We start from the raw sequence: 21,216 nt of genomic DNA, 5'->3' as shown, positions 1-21,216 counted from the left end.
TTTCCCCCCATGTAACCCCTGCCTTATACAAGATGGATGCTGCTTTCGTTCTGAATTGGGATTAAATGGCAAGTAGGACTATATTTATTGCAAAAATAAGAATCTATATTTAGCTGAGCTAATGGATGATGAGGTAACGGACTACTACAGTGGTGGGAATGGAGAGACAAGACTGTCTTTTATAAGATGAAGTAGAATTTTACCCTAGAAAAAGTCTTTTGACTCCATCTTTATCTCACTTTCATTTCTCAATTTAGTTGAATGGCATTTTAAAGATGCACAGCACCCTACAACTGGGAAACATCAGTAAATTCTTACTGCTACAACTGTCTTTGAAATCAACTATGGTGTTTAATACATGTATAAAGAGGAACTATGATGTAAGAGGTAAAAGTGATGACAATCCTGAAAAATCCCGCACGAGGTGACTTCTAGCTATAATGTAGTAGTACACCATTGAAGAAAATCATCATCAGTTGTAAATCCTTTAGATTGGTGAAAGCACTCTAATCGTACCTTAATTATTTCATATTCAGTGCATGGTTTAGCTTCTTAAATAGGTTTAGGCCATATACAGGATGAAAAGATGTAAAAAAATAATTATTATCCATATGAATAGATTCCAATAAAGCTTAATTATGACATTCTATGATTCCCAAGTATCTGTTAATTCAAACTTATTCTTTTAATCTGACTTATTGGATGCAACTAGAATATGAACATATTTCATCAGATAAACTGCAAAGGAAACAAACACAAAATCACTATTTTATTCATTAGAATTAGTTGATTAAATACAATTGTAAGGGACAAACCGAAGTCTCCATTGTTAGCATTTATCAAATATGACCCAGAAATATAAACAGTGACTTTTGTACAGACTGAATTAGCATTTAAATGTTCATTGAAAAATTCTGCCTGTTATTTCCAAAAATCATGTTAGACGTGCATTAGGCTTTTCATCCTCAGAGTGATTCTGAAGTACTAAATTTCAAAAGTAAAAAAAAAAAGGAATGGGGGAAACATCTGCTACTTTGTAGTGGTATAATTCTTCCCCCTAGTAATCTTTAATAAACTTACCTCTGAAGTATTTTTTCAACCTTTGTAATTTGATGTATTTAGCAAATGAAAGTTATGACATTTACTTAATAATATTAATGCTTCTCTCACTAAACCCTGAAAATTTACTCCTCAAATACTGCAACTAAATTTCTAAAAGCAAATAAGCAAATAAAATTCATAGATAGGTTATGTATATATTTAAATACAGAGTAACAGAAGTACTTACCTTTCAGTATCTCCACTGACTGTGTCCCCTGCTCTCTGTAGAAGAAAAACAAATAGCATTAAGCATGACTAAAGACTATACTTCCTTGGTGCACTCAACATAGTGGGTATCTGCAGCGAAAGAAGTCACAGAAGTTAACCACAGTAGTCATACCGTAACTCTAAGGAAATGGAAAATCTATTTCAATTTCTAACTAAATGTTATTTCACAATGAAGATCATATTTAAAGCAACTTGCATCTGCACTTATAAAATAGTTTCAGCTGCTGTATAATTGCGGTCAAAGCTCTTTAAAATAAGAAGGGAGATAAAAATTTGTTAGAATGTCAATTTTTTGCGAAAATGTTAATATTTGAAAGGGAGTTTGTTAAGTGTAAAGGACAAATATTAAAATATAGAATACAGAATTTCAGAAGAATGAACTGCAGAGGATTTTAAGACCAATTATGAACCTGTCATCAAAACTTTCTTTAATATCATTTTATATAGTTTTTTATATATATATAACTTGATTTACTACACTGGTTATTCCTCTGAGGTTTGGAAATAAACATGTCTTTTAGTAGTAAGTGATTCAGGATTAAAAATAACATCTTCAGACTGTTTTTGTTACTTTAAACACAGCTTTATGATGGAGAAGTTTTCCCACAGCTAACAAACAGTTCCTCATCTTGAAATTACAAAAAAGTGTATTTTAAAATGAATGTGTATTTGTTTAAAAAGGCAGAAATCTGCACTTGAAAGATCTTTGACTATATGATTTCTGAATAGACAAATATGAAACAAATTATTTTTTGCAAGTATAATGTTTGTATTTTAATATCACTACTTTAGGCATACTGTAAGATATTTGATCACACATCACTTTACAGAGAACAGTTACAAAACTGAAATGCATGTTGCACAAGTATGAGACAGGAAGTCTGCTGGGTCTCTTTAACCACATGGGCTGCAGCACAGGTATATTCTAACAGAATGCATTTCTAAAAAAAACTTTAAAGTGTTCAGGGGACAAGCACGCATTTTGTCACCTCGATCCTTCACACAGCCCCCTGGTGTATCCACACAGAGAATCATTTATCATCTTTTATCATGCTATTTCTAATACAGCTTGAAGCAGGCAATAAAACCCTTAAGTGATCAAGTTACCTTGGTAATAACTAATAAGTTTGGAGAGGGACTGATGATACCACAGTAATATTAAAACGTCTGAGGAATCTTGTTCATCACTTGCTTGCATCTAGTAAGATTAGACTAGTTATCTCACCTAAGATCAGAAAGACATTTTCCCCTGAGCAGGACCACAACTTTTTCTTCTTTTCCATATTGGGTTTAGGTGACAAGGTTTGGTAGGGGCCGGGTGGGGGGCGGAGGATTACAAGGGGTGGCTTCTGTGAGAAGCTGCTAGAAGCTGCACCTATTGTCCAATAGAGCCAATGTCACCTGGCTCCAAGACAGACCTGCCGCTGGCCAAGGCTGGCCCATCAGCGACAGTGGTTGCGCCTCTGGGATGACATATTTACGAAGGAGAAAAAAGTCACCGAGCAACAGCAATTGTAGCTGGAGAGAGGAGTGAGAATACGTGGGAGAAACAACTCTGCAGACACCAAGGTCAGTGAAGAAGTAGGGGGAGGAGGTGCAAAGATTTATTAACAGCAAAAATTTATTTCCAAAATATCAAGCATATGAAAGTACTGACAGCCTATATAAAGTCAAAAGTGGATCACTAAATCAGTACATGAAGTTTCATAATGATCATTGCAAGGATCACAGGGCTGAATATTAAAGAATGGGAAGCCCTCTTCATAATTTTGCAGCCGGTACATTCTGTGACATGCCTGTGTTTTGAATAAAACATTGCCACAGTTAACCCACGCTCAAGCCAGAGAATGTATCATGGCAAAACTGTCTAAAATGCAACATAAATGAGACGCACTTAAAAGTTTTTACTTATGTAGGCTTTCCTGTCTCTTTTGTTCCACAATAATTAGGATGCTACATACTTGACAAGTAACTCTTGTTGCTGCATTAAATACTATTTACTACTAAAGCATTTGCCTTTTACTTGTTCTGGTAATTGATTCAGCTAAAGTATTGTAGCAAATGTCAGTATCAAAGATGGTTACCATTCAAACAAGATTATTTTAGCTGATGAAAAGTAATGAAATGGTGCCCTTACACTTAAAAGCAGGGAGTTCTACATACCTTGCTGAAACCAAGCAAATGTAGGAGGTCCCCATTGAGTACCCAAAGCTCAGGCTTTCCTGAGTGCTGTAAACAACTTAATCCTCCTTAGAATACACTGAAATCCAGTCTCAAGAACTTACACAAATGAAAATATACCATGTAGAAATATTCATATTTTCTTGAAGCAGACCATAAGAGATAGCAGCATACATCTACAGCAAAATATCTGAAGAGCTTCAGTAAAATCCTGCATAATAAATGTCAGATTTCTGCTGCTGCTAATGCACTACCAAATACGAATGAACCAATCTGATCATCCCTGAAAATACCGTGGAGATCCTAGTAAAATATCATGTGGCCAAACAAGTAAAAGAAGTTTGACAGCAGCACTACCCATGATATTGTTGTAGCAATAAAAATTATTCATACTAGAAGGCTCAAAGATTTTCTTCTCATATCCCTCTGCTTTCTAGTGTTACTAATTTTAGCAACTAAAAGTGGGAAAAATATTTTAGTCAGTTTAAGTGTTTCCCATTCTATTTCTTCATTAGTAAAGGCCTTTCTTTTCTAAAACTGCTCCCAAAGTAAAAGCAAAGTGTTTTCCAAATCAGGATTTATTCACTTTGTCTCCCAAATGGGAGTCATCCCACACTGCCTTCCCTGAGAAAGCAAAGATAATCCTCCTTGTTCACAATGTGCTGGCACACATCTTCTTTTCATTACCTGTATTACAAATTTTCACAACCACTACAGAACTAGCCCAGTTACTTATTTCCTTCCAAAAAAAATGCACACAGAACACCTATATCAGGGATGATCACCTTGAATCACGGTCCTGAGATTCCTTTTGATCAGATATATTCCGTATTCCATTGCTACAACTGGAAACAATTGTTTGGATGTTGAACCTGCATATATTAGACTGAAAAAGACATGCTAGAGTGAAATGTGCTTCTATTGATAGAACATGTTTTTCTAGAGGTCTTTCTTTCAACACCACTAATTTTTTGCATTAATGAGCACTAATTTTCAAAGATATTGAATAATCTAATCTAATTAACTAAAGAATAGTATGTAGTAGGGAAATTTTCCAATGGCTCCATAATAGTGGGAAAAAGAAAAAAAAAAAACAATTAACTACTCATAGATTATGCAAATTGTAACTGTTTATTAGTTCACTGCAATTTAGAAAAGAGCAAAAAAGAATATCTGTATAAATAGTGAGAGGGAGAAAATAGGTGATAAGAGTACTTGAAAGGTATTAATTTTAAATATAATTACAATACTAGCAATAGAAAACACATTTATGAACTTCTAAGTTTTTATCAATACTGAATTTATTAGAAAAAAAATCTCTGCTCCTGACCGACTCATTAATGAAATACACGGTATTACCAGTATTTAATTATGGACACTAGAGACTACTACAGATTTAGATACACATACCTATGTATGACCTTTTATTTGACTGAATTTTTATCCCCAAAGAAGCTATCATTGGAGTACAATCTACTTGCTAGCTTGAAATGCCACCTTATAAAAGGATTTCTGATAGCATACATGGAAAAAAACACACACTGGCATTTCTATACATGTGTACATACAGCTATAATTAATTTCCTTGTGTAATTGTAATTACATGCCCAGATACAATACTGACGATGACCTATATGTGGTAGACTCCTATCTGCAATTTCAGCAACCTTATATATAATTTTTTTGAACAGTTGCTTCTTAACACTTTTATGTTCCTGGTATTTGGAAAACAAATTGCCTTATCCTACTTCCCAAACTAAAACTTCATCTTACTAAAAGGCCACTTTCATGACTAGTAGACACGTGGGAGGCTCAGAAGGCACAAGTCCTGTCACAGAGCATAAAGCACAAATTCTGTGAAATTTAGGTCACTGGCACCTATCAGCCTTCTTTAGAGTCAGCTTCACATTTATGTAGCTCTAGGGATTTTAGTGGATCTACTTCTGACTTACACAAGTAGAAATGAAAGGAGAATAAGGCCTATACAGTCTAACAAGCAGATCTGATGACCCTCTCCCAAAGCAAATCCAGTAGAAACTACTATTTACCTGAAAGTTCTATAAATATCTGATAAACAAAAAAATTGTTTCCTTGAATCAGGATTTCATAATGAAAAGAAATATTTTCTCCTAAGTAGTAAAGAAATCACACAGATCACAGAAAACAAAAGAACATTAAACTGCAGAGATAGTGTGAAAACATTCAGAAGTTATTTGTTTATTTGTTGTTTACTAGTGGAAGGGACTAGAATAATTGTTAATGAGTCCAGAATAGTTTGATAATGAGGTTGTTAACCTCAACAGTCAAATGCAATACATTCATTCCATCTAGATATGTCTTTTATTCAGATGCAAAAGATTCTTTTACCTTTATTACAAATACTGTTGTTCTGGTCTTCTATACACAGATATTCGATTCCCTACAAAAATGATTTCTTCTCCTCTTTCCTTAACTCACATATTCATTATCCGAAGCATTTCTTATTGACCAATAAGAAATTATTTGAACAAACATTATGTTTGTTCAAAACTGAAACAGTAGCCTTGTCGCCAGGGGCTTTACTTATCTCTCTAGTTCAGTGACCTGATGCTTAACCCATTGAATACACTTGCAAAATTATTATGCTCAGCTCAAAACGAAAGCAGCCTTTGCGGTTTTTTCTTCTACTCGCTCTCGTTGAGGGAAGAGATAATAGAGACAGGAAATAATCTCATGCAAACTACACCCATGTACAGTTCAGAGGTACTCGGTTTTTAGGCTGAAAAAACCAAGATAACAGGCGAGAAAATTAACGAAGGATAGAAGAAAAACATCCACTCAGAATTTGTAATTGTGTGGCACGTTATGAACATTATGTAACAGAGAAAGCAGCAAAATTTTTTAACGGAATGGAAGTTCCACTTTTTGGAAAAATGTCACCTCCAAAAGAGAAGCTATCCCAGATTATACTTGAGGTCAAAAAAGTGATCTACACAAATATGCAAAGGAAGAGTGACCTGTGGGTAACAAAATTCATCTCACGTAGTAAAGCAAAAAGTAGTCCAAAAGAACAAATCACAACAATGGATAAACTGTATTTTACGTTGACCAAAGCCTACCTTTGTCCTCATCAATCCACTCTTGTAATTTAAGAGAAATTGAAGAAATGTAAGGGTCTTTTAATCTGAACATCAAAGGTGTAAAAAATAAACAAAAATATCCATACACCCCCAAAATACTCGACAAAAAAGTTTTCTCTTCTGCAAAAACTAAGAATAAATACTGCACTCCAAAGAAATGGGTAGGGTTTTTTGGTCAAAGAAAAACCAGCATATTAACTTGTTAATATATTCGTGTCCTCCAAAACTCTTATGTTTCTCTGGAACAGAAACCAGATATAATTTTTTTTGCAATAAACTAAAACTACTGAGTTTTATGGAATAGGCAATCATTCCATGTTGCATACTAGCAATCTTAATTTTATACAAGATGTATACCAACTAAAGTGGATATTCACTTGAAGTATCCACTAAAGTTTAGAGAATAGAATTTTATTTCATCATAGAAAAATTACAAGGTAGAACTTAATGCCATTTAATAAATGGTATAGTGAAGTTTTACAGATGTCACATGAGAAGCATAATGCAGATCCTCCTGAGGAAAAAAGCATTTAGAACCCTAATAGAGCTGGAAATCCAATCACACGAGATTATGCTGTTAGGTGGTATGTATTTCTGAACTGCAACTTTCTACTGTCACAAAGCACAAACATTTTCTTGCTGGGAAGTTAAGAAGAGCCGACACGCAGCCCAATATTCAGCAGTGATTTTGCTGAACTGTAAGGGAAGCAGAAGAAGGGCTGTGGCAGAAGTTGAAAGGGTGTAGTGTAGCTCAAGAATTTACCCAGGTCAGGGAAAAAAAACAGTCAATTCTTTCCCCTTTCTTTTTCTTACTTTCCCCGTTCTTCTAGATACAGCCTACCGATGACACTGCCCTATATAGGACTGGCCTCCTTTTCTGTCATGCAATGCTTTCTCTTGTCCTCCAAAACCCCATCCTCGTTCTCTTGCTGGGGAAGGTAGGAAGCCTGCTGAGAAGGAGAAGAAGGAAGGACAGTGACCAAGGCCTGAGCCAGTGAGTAGAGAGGAAGACTCAGAGGAGAGTCTTCAGAGTATTACAGCTGTCTTCCTGCGTACTGATTCTTTTGTCAGCAACAGTAGGAGATAATATTTATATTACAAGAAAGATGAGTTTGCATATTTGCATTTGGTGCATTCTTCTGGATGATAAATATTCCAATTATGGTAGCAATAATATCAGTTGTAGCTAATATTTATTAACAAGCTCTGAATCATCAATCTGGCTGTTAAATTTATCTTTAGACTGCATATACAAAATCAGAAATAAAATCATTTTTTTTGGTAGCTTGAAGAAATAATGAAAAAAGCCATAAATTCATTTGCTAAAATAATACAATACGGTGAATCTGAGCTCTACTGTGACTTTCTGGAGTCAAAGGACTCCAGAATGCTTTACAAATTGAAATTTACACACAAGGATACAGTAGGTTAATGAATGCTTCATTTGCTAACTTTCATTGGTATGTTGTAGTGGTTCGTTTGAAGACTGCAGAATAACAATTTAAATATGCTCTAACACAAAAAAATTACTTATGAAAACACTATGTATGTTTGGATAAAGATAGCCTCATATTTGTTTTGCTGTAAAACATCCTAATATAACTATCAGTTTAAATAATTCAAAGCAAATAAGATAGCCTAAACATTGGGAAGACAGGAATAATACAGAGCCTGTCTCATAGTTAAGTTGCTGAAGCAGGTATCACAGGCCAGTGCAAATATATCAGTTGTGGCCACTGCAGTGCGTTCAATGCAAAATTCCAGGCCCTCCCCTGAAATACTGCATGACTGGAGCCCAAGACAGGTCTACAACAAATAATGGAGATGCTCATAGAATCATAGAATGGTTTAGGTTGGAAGGGACTGTAAGATCATCTAGTTCCAACCCCCCTGCCATGGGCAGGGACATACCTCAGCTGAGCTTCACAACTGCACAGCGCTCGATAAAGAGGGATGGACATACTATGCTTGGATGCAGATGCAGTGTATTGTTTCAGGACTAAGCTCAACCATTTTTCTAAGTTGCTTCCAGATCTGAAAAAGTGTATCTGAAACAGACTTTGATTTGCACTGTGCAGATACATATGCTAAATTTGGTCTAACTTACTTAGAAAATCTACACACAGTTTTCACTTTACATAATAGACAGAGTGTGAAGGGTACCAAAAATTCAGGTTCAATAGTAACATCACTTCCTTAGTGCAGTGGAACTCATAGGCAAAACATTTCAGCATATGACAGAACGTACTTTATGGAATAAGTTGCTCAAGACTAAAATCCACCAGAAATCCAAGTGCCTTCTTGCCTCTCCTTATGGCAAACAGGTGTCCATAGAAATCAAAGACAATCATAGTTCTAGACTAACACTGTTTCAGGCATTTTTTCCTGGATTCAGATTGATTATGAAGTTCTTGATTGCTGAATGAATGTGGAAATCTAAAGACTGTCGACATTATTAATAAGAAAGAACATTTCTTAACACTTTATTTCCTCTTATTTTCCTTGTGCTGTAAAATGCCTTTTCCCTTTTGAAATGTTGATAGATTAATGAAGAGTGGATTTTAGAGAATCATGTCTGAACAGACCCGTAAAGAAATATATTACTGGACACTGCTACTGAAGGATTCATCTTACAGTACTAGCTACGTACTTGTCAGCTCAAGCCTTCATGTGCACAGTTATGGTACAGTACAATTTTTCCTACAAAATTGGCAACAGAAGACTCCTCCTTCAGTCAGTCATAAGAAGCGGAATATATATGATTCTCCCAGACTATCTTATTTATTATACTTATCATAGTAGCACTCAGACTGCCTATCATCCAAAAAAAGCGTCTGGAACATCTGGCTCATCCCAGCATGCGTGCATTACAGAAAAAACAGATCTACACATTGTTTTTGCACACATTTTAATTCTCAGAATGTACCATTAAACTTTATGTCATTTGTCAAGCTGTCTTCTGCAGCTCCAAGAACAGTTAAATAGCATTTACATCATCCTGTGCTAAAAGGCATCCATTACCAACTTCCTGTGACCAGCAGGAAGAAAATAAAAAGCAAGTTAAGCAAGTTCTGTGAAACAATGACTAATCCTAACTACTGTAATGCTTCAAATTATCTTTAAAATAAAAACTGACTACTATAATAACATTCTCAATGACTACCCTAAAGCTGCCATTATTTCTGGTTTACTATGTAGGGAATATTGAAATGAAAGCACCTGTCTTAAAATTCATTAAAAATTAAGTCTCTTCTACACACTGAATTCTAATTCACAAAAAATTTAGAAGATTCAATCTCTTATAATCCACTTTCTAAATATATGATACTACAAAACAAAATATCCAATTACTTCATAGATGATAGGCCCAGAACATTTATTGCCAAGTAAAACCAGATGAGAGATCATGATCTTATTTGAGAATTTAATGTAGTAACCAGCAAATTAAATTTCAGAGCTTCAGAAACTAGTGCAAACCTGAGGCAGTAAAACCACAAAGTCGAACACCATGTAGATCTGGAATAAGAACTCCAATATTCCTTTCAGAAAGAAACTGGTTCCTGTAGTGCAAAATGTAATGGAGCAGCAGAAAATGTACAGTTCACTAGAGTTTTTTTTAAAAAACTGAACAGTGGTTTAAAGATGGAGAGTGTTTTCCATTCAAGACTTTTTGCGGTTTGCTTTATGGGGAAAAATGCAGAAAGAAAAAAATTCTCTTGTACATGTGGTCTACTGTGCAGGAGTTCTATTCGCTAAGTTAATTCTCTTCAGAATGAGCTCTGGTAATAAATAAAAAAAAAAACATATTCAGATTTTAATGCTATTCCTGTAAGTCTAGAGTCTATTCCAGTAGTATATTTCAGCAATGCAATAATGGATATACTTTGGTGATATTTACATATGTCTCACTATTTAGGTTAAATCTGGTAAACAATCTCAGTTTAGAAGCGAAGCATTAGCAAACATAGGAAGCCATGTTCTAAGAAATACTCTATTGATTAATATTAATTATAACAACCTTGTTAATTGTAATTGACTCTTCCTCAGATTCTGTGATATGCATCACAGAACTGCACATCAATTAAATTAGATTTACAAATATATCCTGAAAGGGGCAGTGTTTCTTGACAGTAATATTTTACTGCAATATAGCTTTATGCATCATTTTATATCCTGGGCATACTGCCAATATTGCATTACCTAAATATCCATTTTATATAGTAACTCTGCATCCTCACAGCAACTTATGAAATCAGTCTAATTGTTTAATTTTAGGTTCCAAATCAACATTCCTTTTAAAGCATTAATCTAGTGGTGAATCTATGCAATTACCAATTTTGTAAAACTTCTTACATCTGTGTCTAGTAATTTAAACTACTGTTAAGTAAGTGCCTTTTTTGGGGGGGGTAGGTATTTATGTACGTATGCTTAGAAAATAAAGCAATGGCTAAGTGACACTGTGTATCTCAATTTCTCCTTCCATCATGCCATACTTGCTTGCTTACAAGACGCTATCACCTTCCCTTTACTAAAGATGATTAAGATCCTATTTAACATTATCATATCCATTTCCCAAAGCATTTATCTGGGTTCAAATTTTGATCTATATCCAAAAGTTGTTCTAGGCATGTGTGAAGTGTAGAGGAATTAAATTTGATTTAATAAAGAGAAATTTGATCATAACAGTTCTGCAGTTTTGACTTTCACAAAAAAAACCCAAACCACCAAACAAAAAAAAAAAACCAAAACCCCCCCCCAAACAAAAAGTCCAAACGAGTTTTTTCATCTGATAGTACTGCCTCTAGACAGCTGTGAAAAAACAAAACTCAGACTAGAAGAGCAAGGAAAAGCTAAGCTGACCTCAGACAATTTTTTTTTTTTATATGAAAGTATCAAAAGGTCTTTTATGGTGATTTGTTTAGGTAAACTTTTGAAGTATCTTCTTTTGATTAACCTTATTCTTGTTGTAGAAAGAATTGTTGATAGAATTATTATTCAAATTAGTAAATATATTGAAATGCTTATGAAAATCCTGATAATACCTTTAGATACTAAGGAAATGAGATGATCTACTTAAAAGTTAAATTTCTATCTAGGAACACAACTATCTTCTTTTTTTCTCTTCCTTTTTGTTATCAAAATGCCATTAAATGTTCTTTGATATTTAAAATTCTGGATAGCTATCTTTCAGGATAGATATGCCAAGCCATTTTTTGCTTTGTTTTTCGTAACTCTTCCAGTATTCAAAGTGGAAAGATGTTGTTAATATGAATGATTATGTATTGGCAAGAACCTACACAACCTGTGTCAGCAACTCTTGTATAATTGTCGACTCAGTTCCTCTTGTATACTTATAAGGCAGTTGACTAAGCACCTGAGATATTCCTATTCCTATGGCTATCTCCTGAAGGACAGAAAAGGGCTGTCTCTAATGTTGTTCAGAAAATTTATGGTGATAAAAGAATTTATACTACTCTGTCAATCCATGAATAATCATTACACATGCATCCTCCTCTGTAATTATGGCACATTATACAGTCATCTCCCATGATTTTGCTCAGAAAGAGAAACACCAAGTAGAACGTCCAAATGCAAAAAAGTCTAAAGAAACTTGCTACAAGTCCTGCTTTTTCACTTATGTCTTTCTAGGAGGAAATTCACCATGATTAGAAAGTAAATACACCCTGAAAAACTTCCATACCAAATGTGGGGGAGTTCAATAAAAAACTGCCCTGAAGGTATTAAGGATTGAGCACAAAATACTTTGAAGCTACTACTCTGTGTCACAAGAACGGAGCAGTCGGTAGGTAGGGCTATGAGTAAAATTTAAAAGAATGCCTCTATAAAAGGCAATATACACACACAGAGCATGAACAGTGAGGACTGATCTCTGAAAAGCTACTGATTATTTCAGGACATCCAAATCAGTACAGTGAAATTCTGCGCTAGCCAGTCATGAGAACCTAGTGCTTTTTCATGGCTGGTCGTTCGTCCACTGAATTATGTAGTCTACAAAGCTTTTAGGCCAAAATATTTCCTCTATTATCACTATGAAAAAATTAACATTACTAGACTGTGCCCATGGTACTGCAATTTAAATAAACAGTAACTCCATTAAGCTGGTCACAAGACATTGTGATTGAAGTGGACATATAAAAGGATACAAAGTAACTTACAAGTTACTTAATTGTTATTAGAAACTGAGTATGGGATTGTTATGAACCTTTGAAAAAAGGTGAAATTAAACTACTACTCAGTGAGACAGAGTAATTAAAAGCACTATTTTACTTAAACCATCTGATATCAAATGGTCCTTGCCTTGCATTTTTCCATTCTGTCTAGACTGTTCTCATGCGCAAACTCTGACATTAAGCAACTATCTTTGACTATTAAATACAATATTAAAACATGAAGTAGAAGAATATCCCCCTATACCTGTATTAATCCTAAAAGGAAAACATTTCAGTGTTTTTCCATGTACTTTCTGTAATACGGCTTTTTGTCATGTACTTACGTGATAAAGTGGAACTGTGTTGTTTTCTGCTAGTGAGAAATTCAAGACATCTTGCTGTCCAGGTTCAAGCCTAACGTTAATAGTAGATGTCAACACAGGTGGACTAATTGGGTAGTTTGGACTGCTTGTGTTTTTGCCCTTTTTTCTTGACCTACGACCCGTGTCCCTTTTGTTATCTTTTTGTGTCAAAGGCTCTTCTTGGATAACCAGTATCTTGTCATCACTCAGATACCGCAGGAGTGAATTCTCAGAGTCAGTTGTTGAAGGGGAAAAAAAGAAAAAAGAAACATTAGTAAGAGGAAACAAGCAGAGAACCATTTTGGCTGCATCTGCATTGTCAGTTTGGTTCATTCCCCACTTCATCTGAGGCTCTTTCCTCTGTAAATAAACTTATTTATACCAAGGCTCCAATCAGGAGCAAACTAAGTAGCTGGCACAAAACCTACGCACAGAACAAGACGGTGGTGCATACCCAGGTCATAGCATGACAGATAGTATGAAGCTAGTCCACATCATATGGCTTGTGTAACAAAGAAAATATAAATACAGCCAAAAGGTTTCAGTGAACTGTCAAAGATCATCACTTGGTACTATTAAACCGGAAAGTCATGTGAATATCAAGTGAATTGTCAGGACTTGCACTGGACTCAGGACCACATTTACTGACACTCCCTGCCTTTTGAAGTGAAAGTGAGCATACACATAAAGTATTTGTAAATTGTATCAATAAGGGAGCATCTCTGGAACCATTCCAGAGACAAGGACCGTAATTTCAAGGAGCCTGACAAACTGGAATAATGGTCTTAAACAGATGTGCAGTGTACTTGGGCACAATTTCAAAATGGGAACTGGCCAGGCAACAAGTCTGAGGAAAGGAATCTGTCTGTAACACTGAAATACAAACTCAATGTAAGCCAACAGATTTGGAATAAATCAGAAAAGGCTTGTGCCTTAACTGAAAGTTATTTTCTCTTGGAATGAAAGATTACTGAAAAAGGGAATTTAAAATCCTGTATTAATTTTCAAGAGTATAATTCAATTTTGTCACAGTATCAGTAGTCAAGTTGAACTCCTCTCAGCTACCCATATTGTGTCTAAAAGATTCGGAAAAAATGGTATTTATTTAAGGATCTTTAGCCATTGCCATAACAATGAATATATTTGCATATTTGAAGAATACTCTTTTGAATGATATAATTGTTTTTTAGCAGAGGAAAAAAAAAAAGGGAAAAAAAAGAACTTTGCTATCACCATGCTTTTTCCAAAGTTCATAATTTCCACTGGAATCTACAGAAATGTGTATGATTAGGACTGCTGGTCTGAACACTGACCAGCTGATTCTGGTTTCAAATATTCATTCATACTAGTCAAAATGTGCCTCAAAGGACATTACTTTACATCTATAACATTACTTGCTGGTTTCTAGAACAGTGCAGATTAAGAAATGATTGTCATTAACATATAGCTGAATCTTTTAACTCTTTTTTCCCTTGATGTTTATCTTTCTTTATAATAGAATTAGAGTAAATCCCTCCTACTAATATAAACTTTTTAATTTTCAGAAATGGAAACACGAAATCTCAGATACTGAACAGGCTCTTTTATATTCTCCGTGGCACTCAAGAAAAATAGATTTAGTTCCTGTGATATCTTCATGCTTCTTAAATAACAACGAGAAAAAATTCTTGAAGAACAGCAGAGAAAAAAATACTCACCTCTGCTTCCCCTCTTGTACATGTTTTGGTCTTTTGACTCCCCTATCCAACTGTACTCAGCAGGCATAGAAACAGGCCTTAGATCTGGAAACAATTCAAGATAAACCAATATAATTTTTTGAAGACTGAAAATAGAAGGGTGTAGTGGAAGTAATGCCTATAAATTACAGGCACGACATGATCCTTCAGAGCAACCCTTTTTATCAGCACCTATACATTATTAAAGCTGTAGCATTCAGGATCAATTAAACTTCATATATGGCATTATACTGATCTGAAAGAAAGTACCACTTTGGTGAAATTACTTGTAAATGTAAAGCAGATTACAGTTAGTTTCAAATGCCTTAGAAAGAAAACATGGAGTGCAGTTTGGTAACAACAACAACAACAAAAAAAGAAGATTCAGAAATTAGGGGTTTAATTATATGATTTTGTGGCACTATGGCTGTAAGATATCAATGTGCATTAGTCATTCCCTACTATGGTATCAGTAGAACATTCATAGCAGACCATTAAAGAAGGAATAGTACAAAACTGACTATAAAGCATCAGCACTTTGGCCTTATCTGAGTGCATTATTATCACAAAACACAGAAACACACCCTCTAGATTATGAGTTAAGTTCTGTCTGACCCATAAAGCCAAAGATTCCTTTTTCCGTATGCCAGCTGACTAAATTTAGTGTGTTTCTTTAGTACACAAGCAAATTTTTTAAAGTAGTTTGCTACTGTTTTGTTTCTGGGATAATTACAGAATTCAAATGCGAACAAGAGTTTCTATTTCATTATCAGTTTCCCCAGGTTGATTAGAGTGACAAAAGTATTTTCTGTGGATTATTTGTATGGTAATACAGTTTTTCATTTACCATTCCTCCAAAATACACCTTTTTGGCTACTAAAACGTTAGGAGGATTTACGAACAGGTATATCAGACAAGTATGCTTCTGGGTAACATGATTTTCTGAAAAGTGAAGATGTAACATATATCTAGAGTACTAAGGTTTCCCCATGTTATGCTTTCACTCATACCGTAAAAGTTAGAGCACAACTAATTGTATAGAAAATATATGTAGTTTCCCTGCCTGCCTAACAGCTGAAACTACCTTTAACACAAATGTGTTATTCAACTCCTAATGTCAAATTTACCCTTAGAAGAACAATATTAATTAAGAAAAAAACCCCAATAAATCAAAGAAAAGGAAGAATCAGTAATACAGAAAAGAATGAGAAACAAGTAAAGATTATACATTTAAAAGAAAAAGAAAATAAGAATGCACATAACAAATGAGATCAACATAGAAAAATATGACAGTAAAGAGAAGAAAGGTCTGAAGTTCTGAAGAGATTTGTAACACCAATGCCAGATGCCACAGCATGATTGACATCAGAAATAGAAATTTAGAACAGGAAATACACAAGCCAAACAAAGGAACTTTGCATACTGCTTATTTTATTTCCAAGTTCTTTCCCAAACAAATGTAACCTGTAAACTGTTTTAAATTTGCAACTTGGATATTTTTCTGAGGAGTAGAAAATTATTGTATACAAGTATACCAGGGTAATCTGAGAGAAAAACATATCTATGATGTTTTTGCCTCTCTAAGACATAAACAGAAGAGGGCTGATACGCATTGCCACAAGAACTCTAAATACTATACCATGTTCGAGTTGGACTAATACTAGAGTATAACTCTTGGTAAAAAAAATAAATAAAAAAATACACTGCAATGCAATGCACTGCACAGCAATGATAAATACCAGCTTAATTTTCACAAATGGTTTGAGAAAATGGACTTCTTATTTGCCTCCTGGATTTTGCATATATTATCAATACTGAAGGTCTCATCTGCCTGGGTATCCTTCCACCTACCAGCTGCAACAGAGATTGATTTTTAATAATCACTTTAATTCTGGTAAGTCCACGGCAGGTATTTCTGAACTGTGGTTTGTGTGAGTCCTAGCGATAATGAAAGCATCTGTTCAACCATGAAGGACTTCAGAAGTTTTACTTTCCTTACTTTGCTTGTGGCTACCTGGTTCCAACATCAGATATGTGTTTATTGGATCTACCATAAACACTGTCTTTCCACTGAAAGACATATCATTGCTTTGGTGGTTCAAATGTACATCTTTAAGTCAAAAAGTACAAAACATTCTAGTACAGTGGAAAAAAATTGGATTTGGAAGTCTGTTAATTGACAGATTACTTTAATCTGTAGTTTAAAAAATTCTGGTTTAACAATTGTTTTTGAAACAAAGGCATATTCCTTACCAAGTTATAGAAAATCAGGCCTGTCCATCATAAACACAAGAAAAATCTTGCATATTACTGGGATCTGGCACAGAGCCCAACATTTTAAGTCATCATGCAGCATGAATTTATGAAAGCATGCCAAACATATCCATGTGGCTCCAATTTTAATCACAGTTAAAGATCTATTGTTCATTCTAATTTTATTATAAAATGATGTCACCTATCAGGGAGATAAAGACTGAGTATTATTAATCTGAACATGGAATCCTACTCTTCAGTGTTACAACTCTTTCAAGCATCAAGTTGTTGTACAACTTACTAAAAATACCCTACATATAATAGAGATCTATTAAAATTTCCCTATTCTGAAAAGGTAGTGTATTTATATATACACATGATCCTGCCCAAATTGATATTTTGCCTTTTTTTACTGTAAATCCAGCTGTATTTAGCACAATACAAAAACAGGACAAAAGTTCTGTTTACTTGATAAACATAAGCTAAGATTTCTTTCATACTATTAGAATGACAAAAACAGAACAACACTCGGAAAGTTGGATGTTCTTTGTTAGGAAAGTCTAGCTACAGTGAATTATCACACTCTAGCTACAGTGAATTATCACTGCAGCTTGACGTAATTTGAAGTATCCTTGTAGCTGTCCTATTTTCACACTTGAATTCTACCCTCTCAGCTCTCGAAACAGCAGGTGAAATCACTTAACTGTCACTCATTAGCTGTTCTTAGGCAAAAGGTTAAGTTGAAACCTTAACCCAGGTAAGTTATGTAAACTATGCCATAGATATCTCATATATAATAAGAAAACCTCAGCAAACATTTATTGACAGAAGAAAATGCTTGTACACCTTAACTATCAAAATCTGTTTTGGCATCTGGGGCTGTTAGTTGCCCTCTCTTCTAACATTTATAGTGGTAAGAACACCTCAGTCTGAGAACAGGGAAGAGAAAGCTGCACCATCTCTAAACTGAAGGAAGCATGGGAAACTACATTTATAACATCCATGGTATCAAATCCTGCACCAGAGTGACCAGTTCTATGGCAGACCAACAGAACCAGTGCCTGGAGTGCTTAAAGATTTTTCTTTCTTTTTCCCCAACTGTGTTGCATTTCAGCTGCTATTGGACCTTCCACTATAACTGCCTTTGGTATTATCTCCAGTGAACTGCAGAATGTTTTTATTACCTGTGTTCTTCACAGACACATTTTTATTTACTACTGTGAGCTCGTGAGAGGTTCTCCCTTTCCTAGATATCAAACACAAAAAATTTAGGAACCTTTTTTAACAAAATGAGAGAAAGGAAAAAAACCTTCGTCTCAGAGTAGGTGAATGAAGTACTCATTGATGGCATCACATATAGAATGCAATGATCAGAAGGAGGAGTCATGGCTTTCTCTGAGGCTCAGAAATACTGCCATTTTCAAAATCAGATATAATAACGGATTTAAAATAAACATTTTATTTTAAGTCTGTAAACTACAAAAATGACTTACTACCTTCAAAATAAACACCACTGCAAATATATGGAGAATACACTGTTGTATTTCATTAGTATTCTTCTAAAACTCACCAAACACCAAGCAAATCAGATTTAACAGATAAGCAACAAAAATTTAATCAATTAATTTTCAGCATCATCTACAAGCACATATATCTTTGCATACCTGTACACCCATATGGATTTACATAAACATGACATTTCTATATAAACCCAGAGTTTATTATTTTTTAATAGCATTTTATATATTCAAGCAGTCTCCATTCTAAGATTTTGAAATATATTTCTAGTATTAACAATACATTGTAGGATACTACGCATGTAATTACACCCATTTAATATATCACTGAATTTCGGAGGGCCTTATAGATACTTTATACCACAAGTAAGTCTTTTCAGGCCCTCCATTGGTTTAACACTCCAGAACACTGCAAGTAAAATAATCTCCAAGAGCCTGTGAATGAAATTGAATAAAATCTAGATACTAGCTATCCAAATAAGTTTAGTCTCATTCAAAATTTTAAGTGTGCACTGCAGAATAAATAACTTAGTCCTGATCCTGAATGTTAGCTTGTAATTATACTAATTATTCCTTCATATAAACCTTTGTCTACTATTCACAGCCAACAGGTCATGGTCTAACAAAGAATGACAGATATTTGGGGGTGTTGCAGTATTAATAGCACAATTTGTAAATTCAGTCGATTTAGAATGTTAAAGAAATCAAGCCTACCATGAGTGGGTGTTTTTTCTCTTCTCCTCACTCCTGTAGCTCTGCTTCTCTCATACTCAGAGCCCACAGGGGGGCCTTCACCTTCAATTAAGGTGTAGTATTTCCCACTTTCATGCTCCAGAAAATAGCTTGGAGACTCAGAGCCTTTCATTCCAGGTTTTCCAAATTTGCTGATGTCATCACAAGACATTATTCCAATTTCATCCCTAAAAAGATTAAACCAGAAGATTATGGAGAAATTAGCCGTTTTATGATAAAGCGTATATCTGTCTCTCCCAAACACTACAAATGAAAAGTCCTGTAATTGAAAAGCTATACGTGTGAACTTTCATAAAAGTTATTCAATTCAACAAATGTAAATTAATGTAATCATCATTAGGTTCCATTTTAACATGAGAAGGCAAGGGTTTCCCTTGCAGAAATGCCTGCTTTAGAATAAGATACAAGCAGTCCCATAAAAGTAAATAAAACTAAATGATTAAATGATTAAATGATTAAAGACTTCTTTAAATGCTTTCTTGGTTTAGGAGTAAACTCAAGTTTTGCTCAACCGGTATCTATTTAAGTGAAAGTTAAGTGTCTCAAAATAATGATATGCTGCTTAATGTACGTCTAGCTCTTAATTTTTCTGAATATTGAGTTTGATTGTGGGGCTTTTTGTTTCTTTGTTTGTTTTTATTAATCTAGTAAAATTAAAGTGTAAATTTCTATTTTTCAAAACCTCAAAGTCATTAGGACGTAAATACCTGGGGCCATAAAGTCCTGACATAGGAGACAGAATGAAAACATCCTGGAGTGCAGAGTTCTCCATTTTTGAGGATATGCCCATTGTACTTGTTGGTGTTGTGGAGCTGCTTGTTGGACTGGTTGGAATTACAGGCTGTTAAAAAAAAAAAAAAGCACATGAATAACTCAGTGTTTTCGGTGCTACAAGTAACAATAAAGTCAATGTAAATCTCTTTTTGGATTAGCCATTTTTTCGAATTACTGAAGTTTCTTCCAAAAGGTGTCTACTGAAACGCTGCTTTACCAAAGAATTCAAGACTAGTTGTGAAATAAATTGATAAAAGACCGGTAGTGAAATTAATTTAAAAGCCATCTCATGGAAAAATCTGAGACTCAGAATCAAAATATGATTTTTAACCAATGCAGAAAATCAAGTATATGGGGAGGAAGGACATAGACTGTTAAATGCCATTAATACAAAACTTAATTGCAGAACTCCGGAGTACTTGCACTAAATGAAAATGTTCATAACCATAATGTTGGTTTCAGTAGATTTCCTGTTAACAAGAACACAATAGCTAGACCTTTTAAGAAAACAGAATTCATAGTCAGCTACTGTTTCTTTTTTTTTTTTTACTGAAACCATAGCCGTGATGATTGTACTATGGTGATACAAATATAGGTTCTATGGTGACTAGCAGTGAAATATAAATTAGCCTAAGCAATAAATATGAGCATCATAAGTATTAAAAGTATTAATAAGGTCTGGGGGGGGTGTCTTTTTTTTTTTTAATTTTTAAATGAAGTTAAACACATTTTTTCTACTCAAATGCCATAGGGAAGCTCAAGTCAATAGCTATAAGGATTACAATCAAATATTCTGTGTGGGACAGAAAGATATATACACAAAGAATATTTTTCAGCCAAGGTACAGTCTGTGTTTATATTCAAGAAATAAAAAATATTTTCATTTAGCATTCTTGTTTAGATTATTTATATGAAAAGTTCCCATTCAAATACAAAATTGTGCTTAAATAGATACAAGTAGTTTACTACAGGTGGAAGGAAAACATGGTTACCTAGAAATTGGATGAAAGCTAAGACGACCAATTATAATCTTTTTCTAAATA

General features: G+C 34.4%; 1 protein-coding gene across 3 annotated transcripts in view; it reads right to left on the bottom strand.

Moving 5' to 3' along the window:
- Positions 1 to 21,216, bottom strand: part of LOC134520563 (connector enhancer of kinase suppressor of ras 2-like) — a 212,699-nt gene that overhangs the window by 45,143 nt on the left and 146,340 nt on the right. For all 3 annotated transcript variants that reach the window (XM_063346115.1, XM_063346116.1, XM_063346117.1), the window contains 5 exons: positions 20,107 to 20,240; positions 19,361 to 19,566; positions 14,860 to 14,942; positions 13,144 to 13,398; positions 1,289 to 1,323 (listed from right to left, as the gene is read on the bottom strand). In XM_063346115.1, the coding sequence (XP_063202185.1) occupies positions 1,289 to 1,323; positions 13,144 to 13,398; positions 14,860 to 14,942; positions 19,361 to 19,566; positions 20,107 to 20,240 (713 nt within the window). The remainder of the gene's footprint in view (positions 1 to 1,288; positions 1,324 to 13,143; positions 13,399 to 14,859; positions 14,943 to 19,360; positions 19,567 to 20,106; positions 20,241 to 21,216) is intronic.

Source organism: Chroicocephalus ridibundus, chromosome 9, assembly GCF_963924245.1.
Source record: "Chroicocephalus ridibundus chromosome 9, bChrRid1.1, whole genome shotgun sequence".
Classification (NCBI taxonomy): domain Eukaryota; kingdom Metazoa; phylum Chordata; class Aves; order Charadriiformes; family Laridae; genus Chroicocephalus; species Chroicocephalus ridibundus.
The sequence above is the reverse complement of the archived record's forward strand: the minus strand, read 5'-3'. Positions and strand labels throughout refer to the sequence as shown.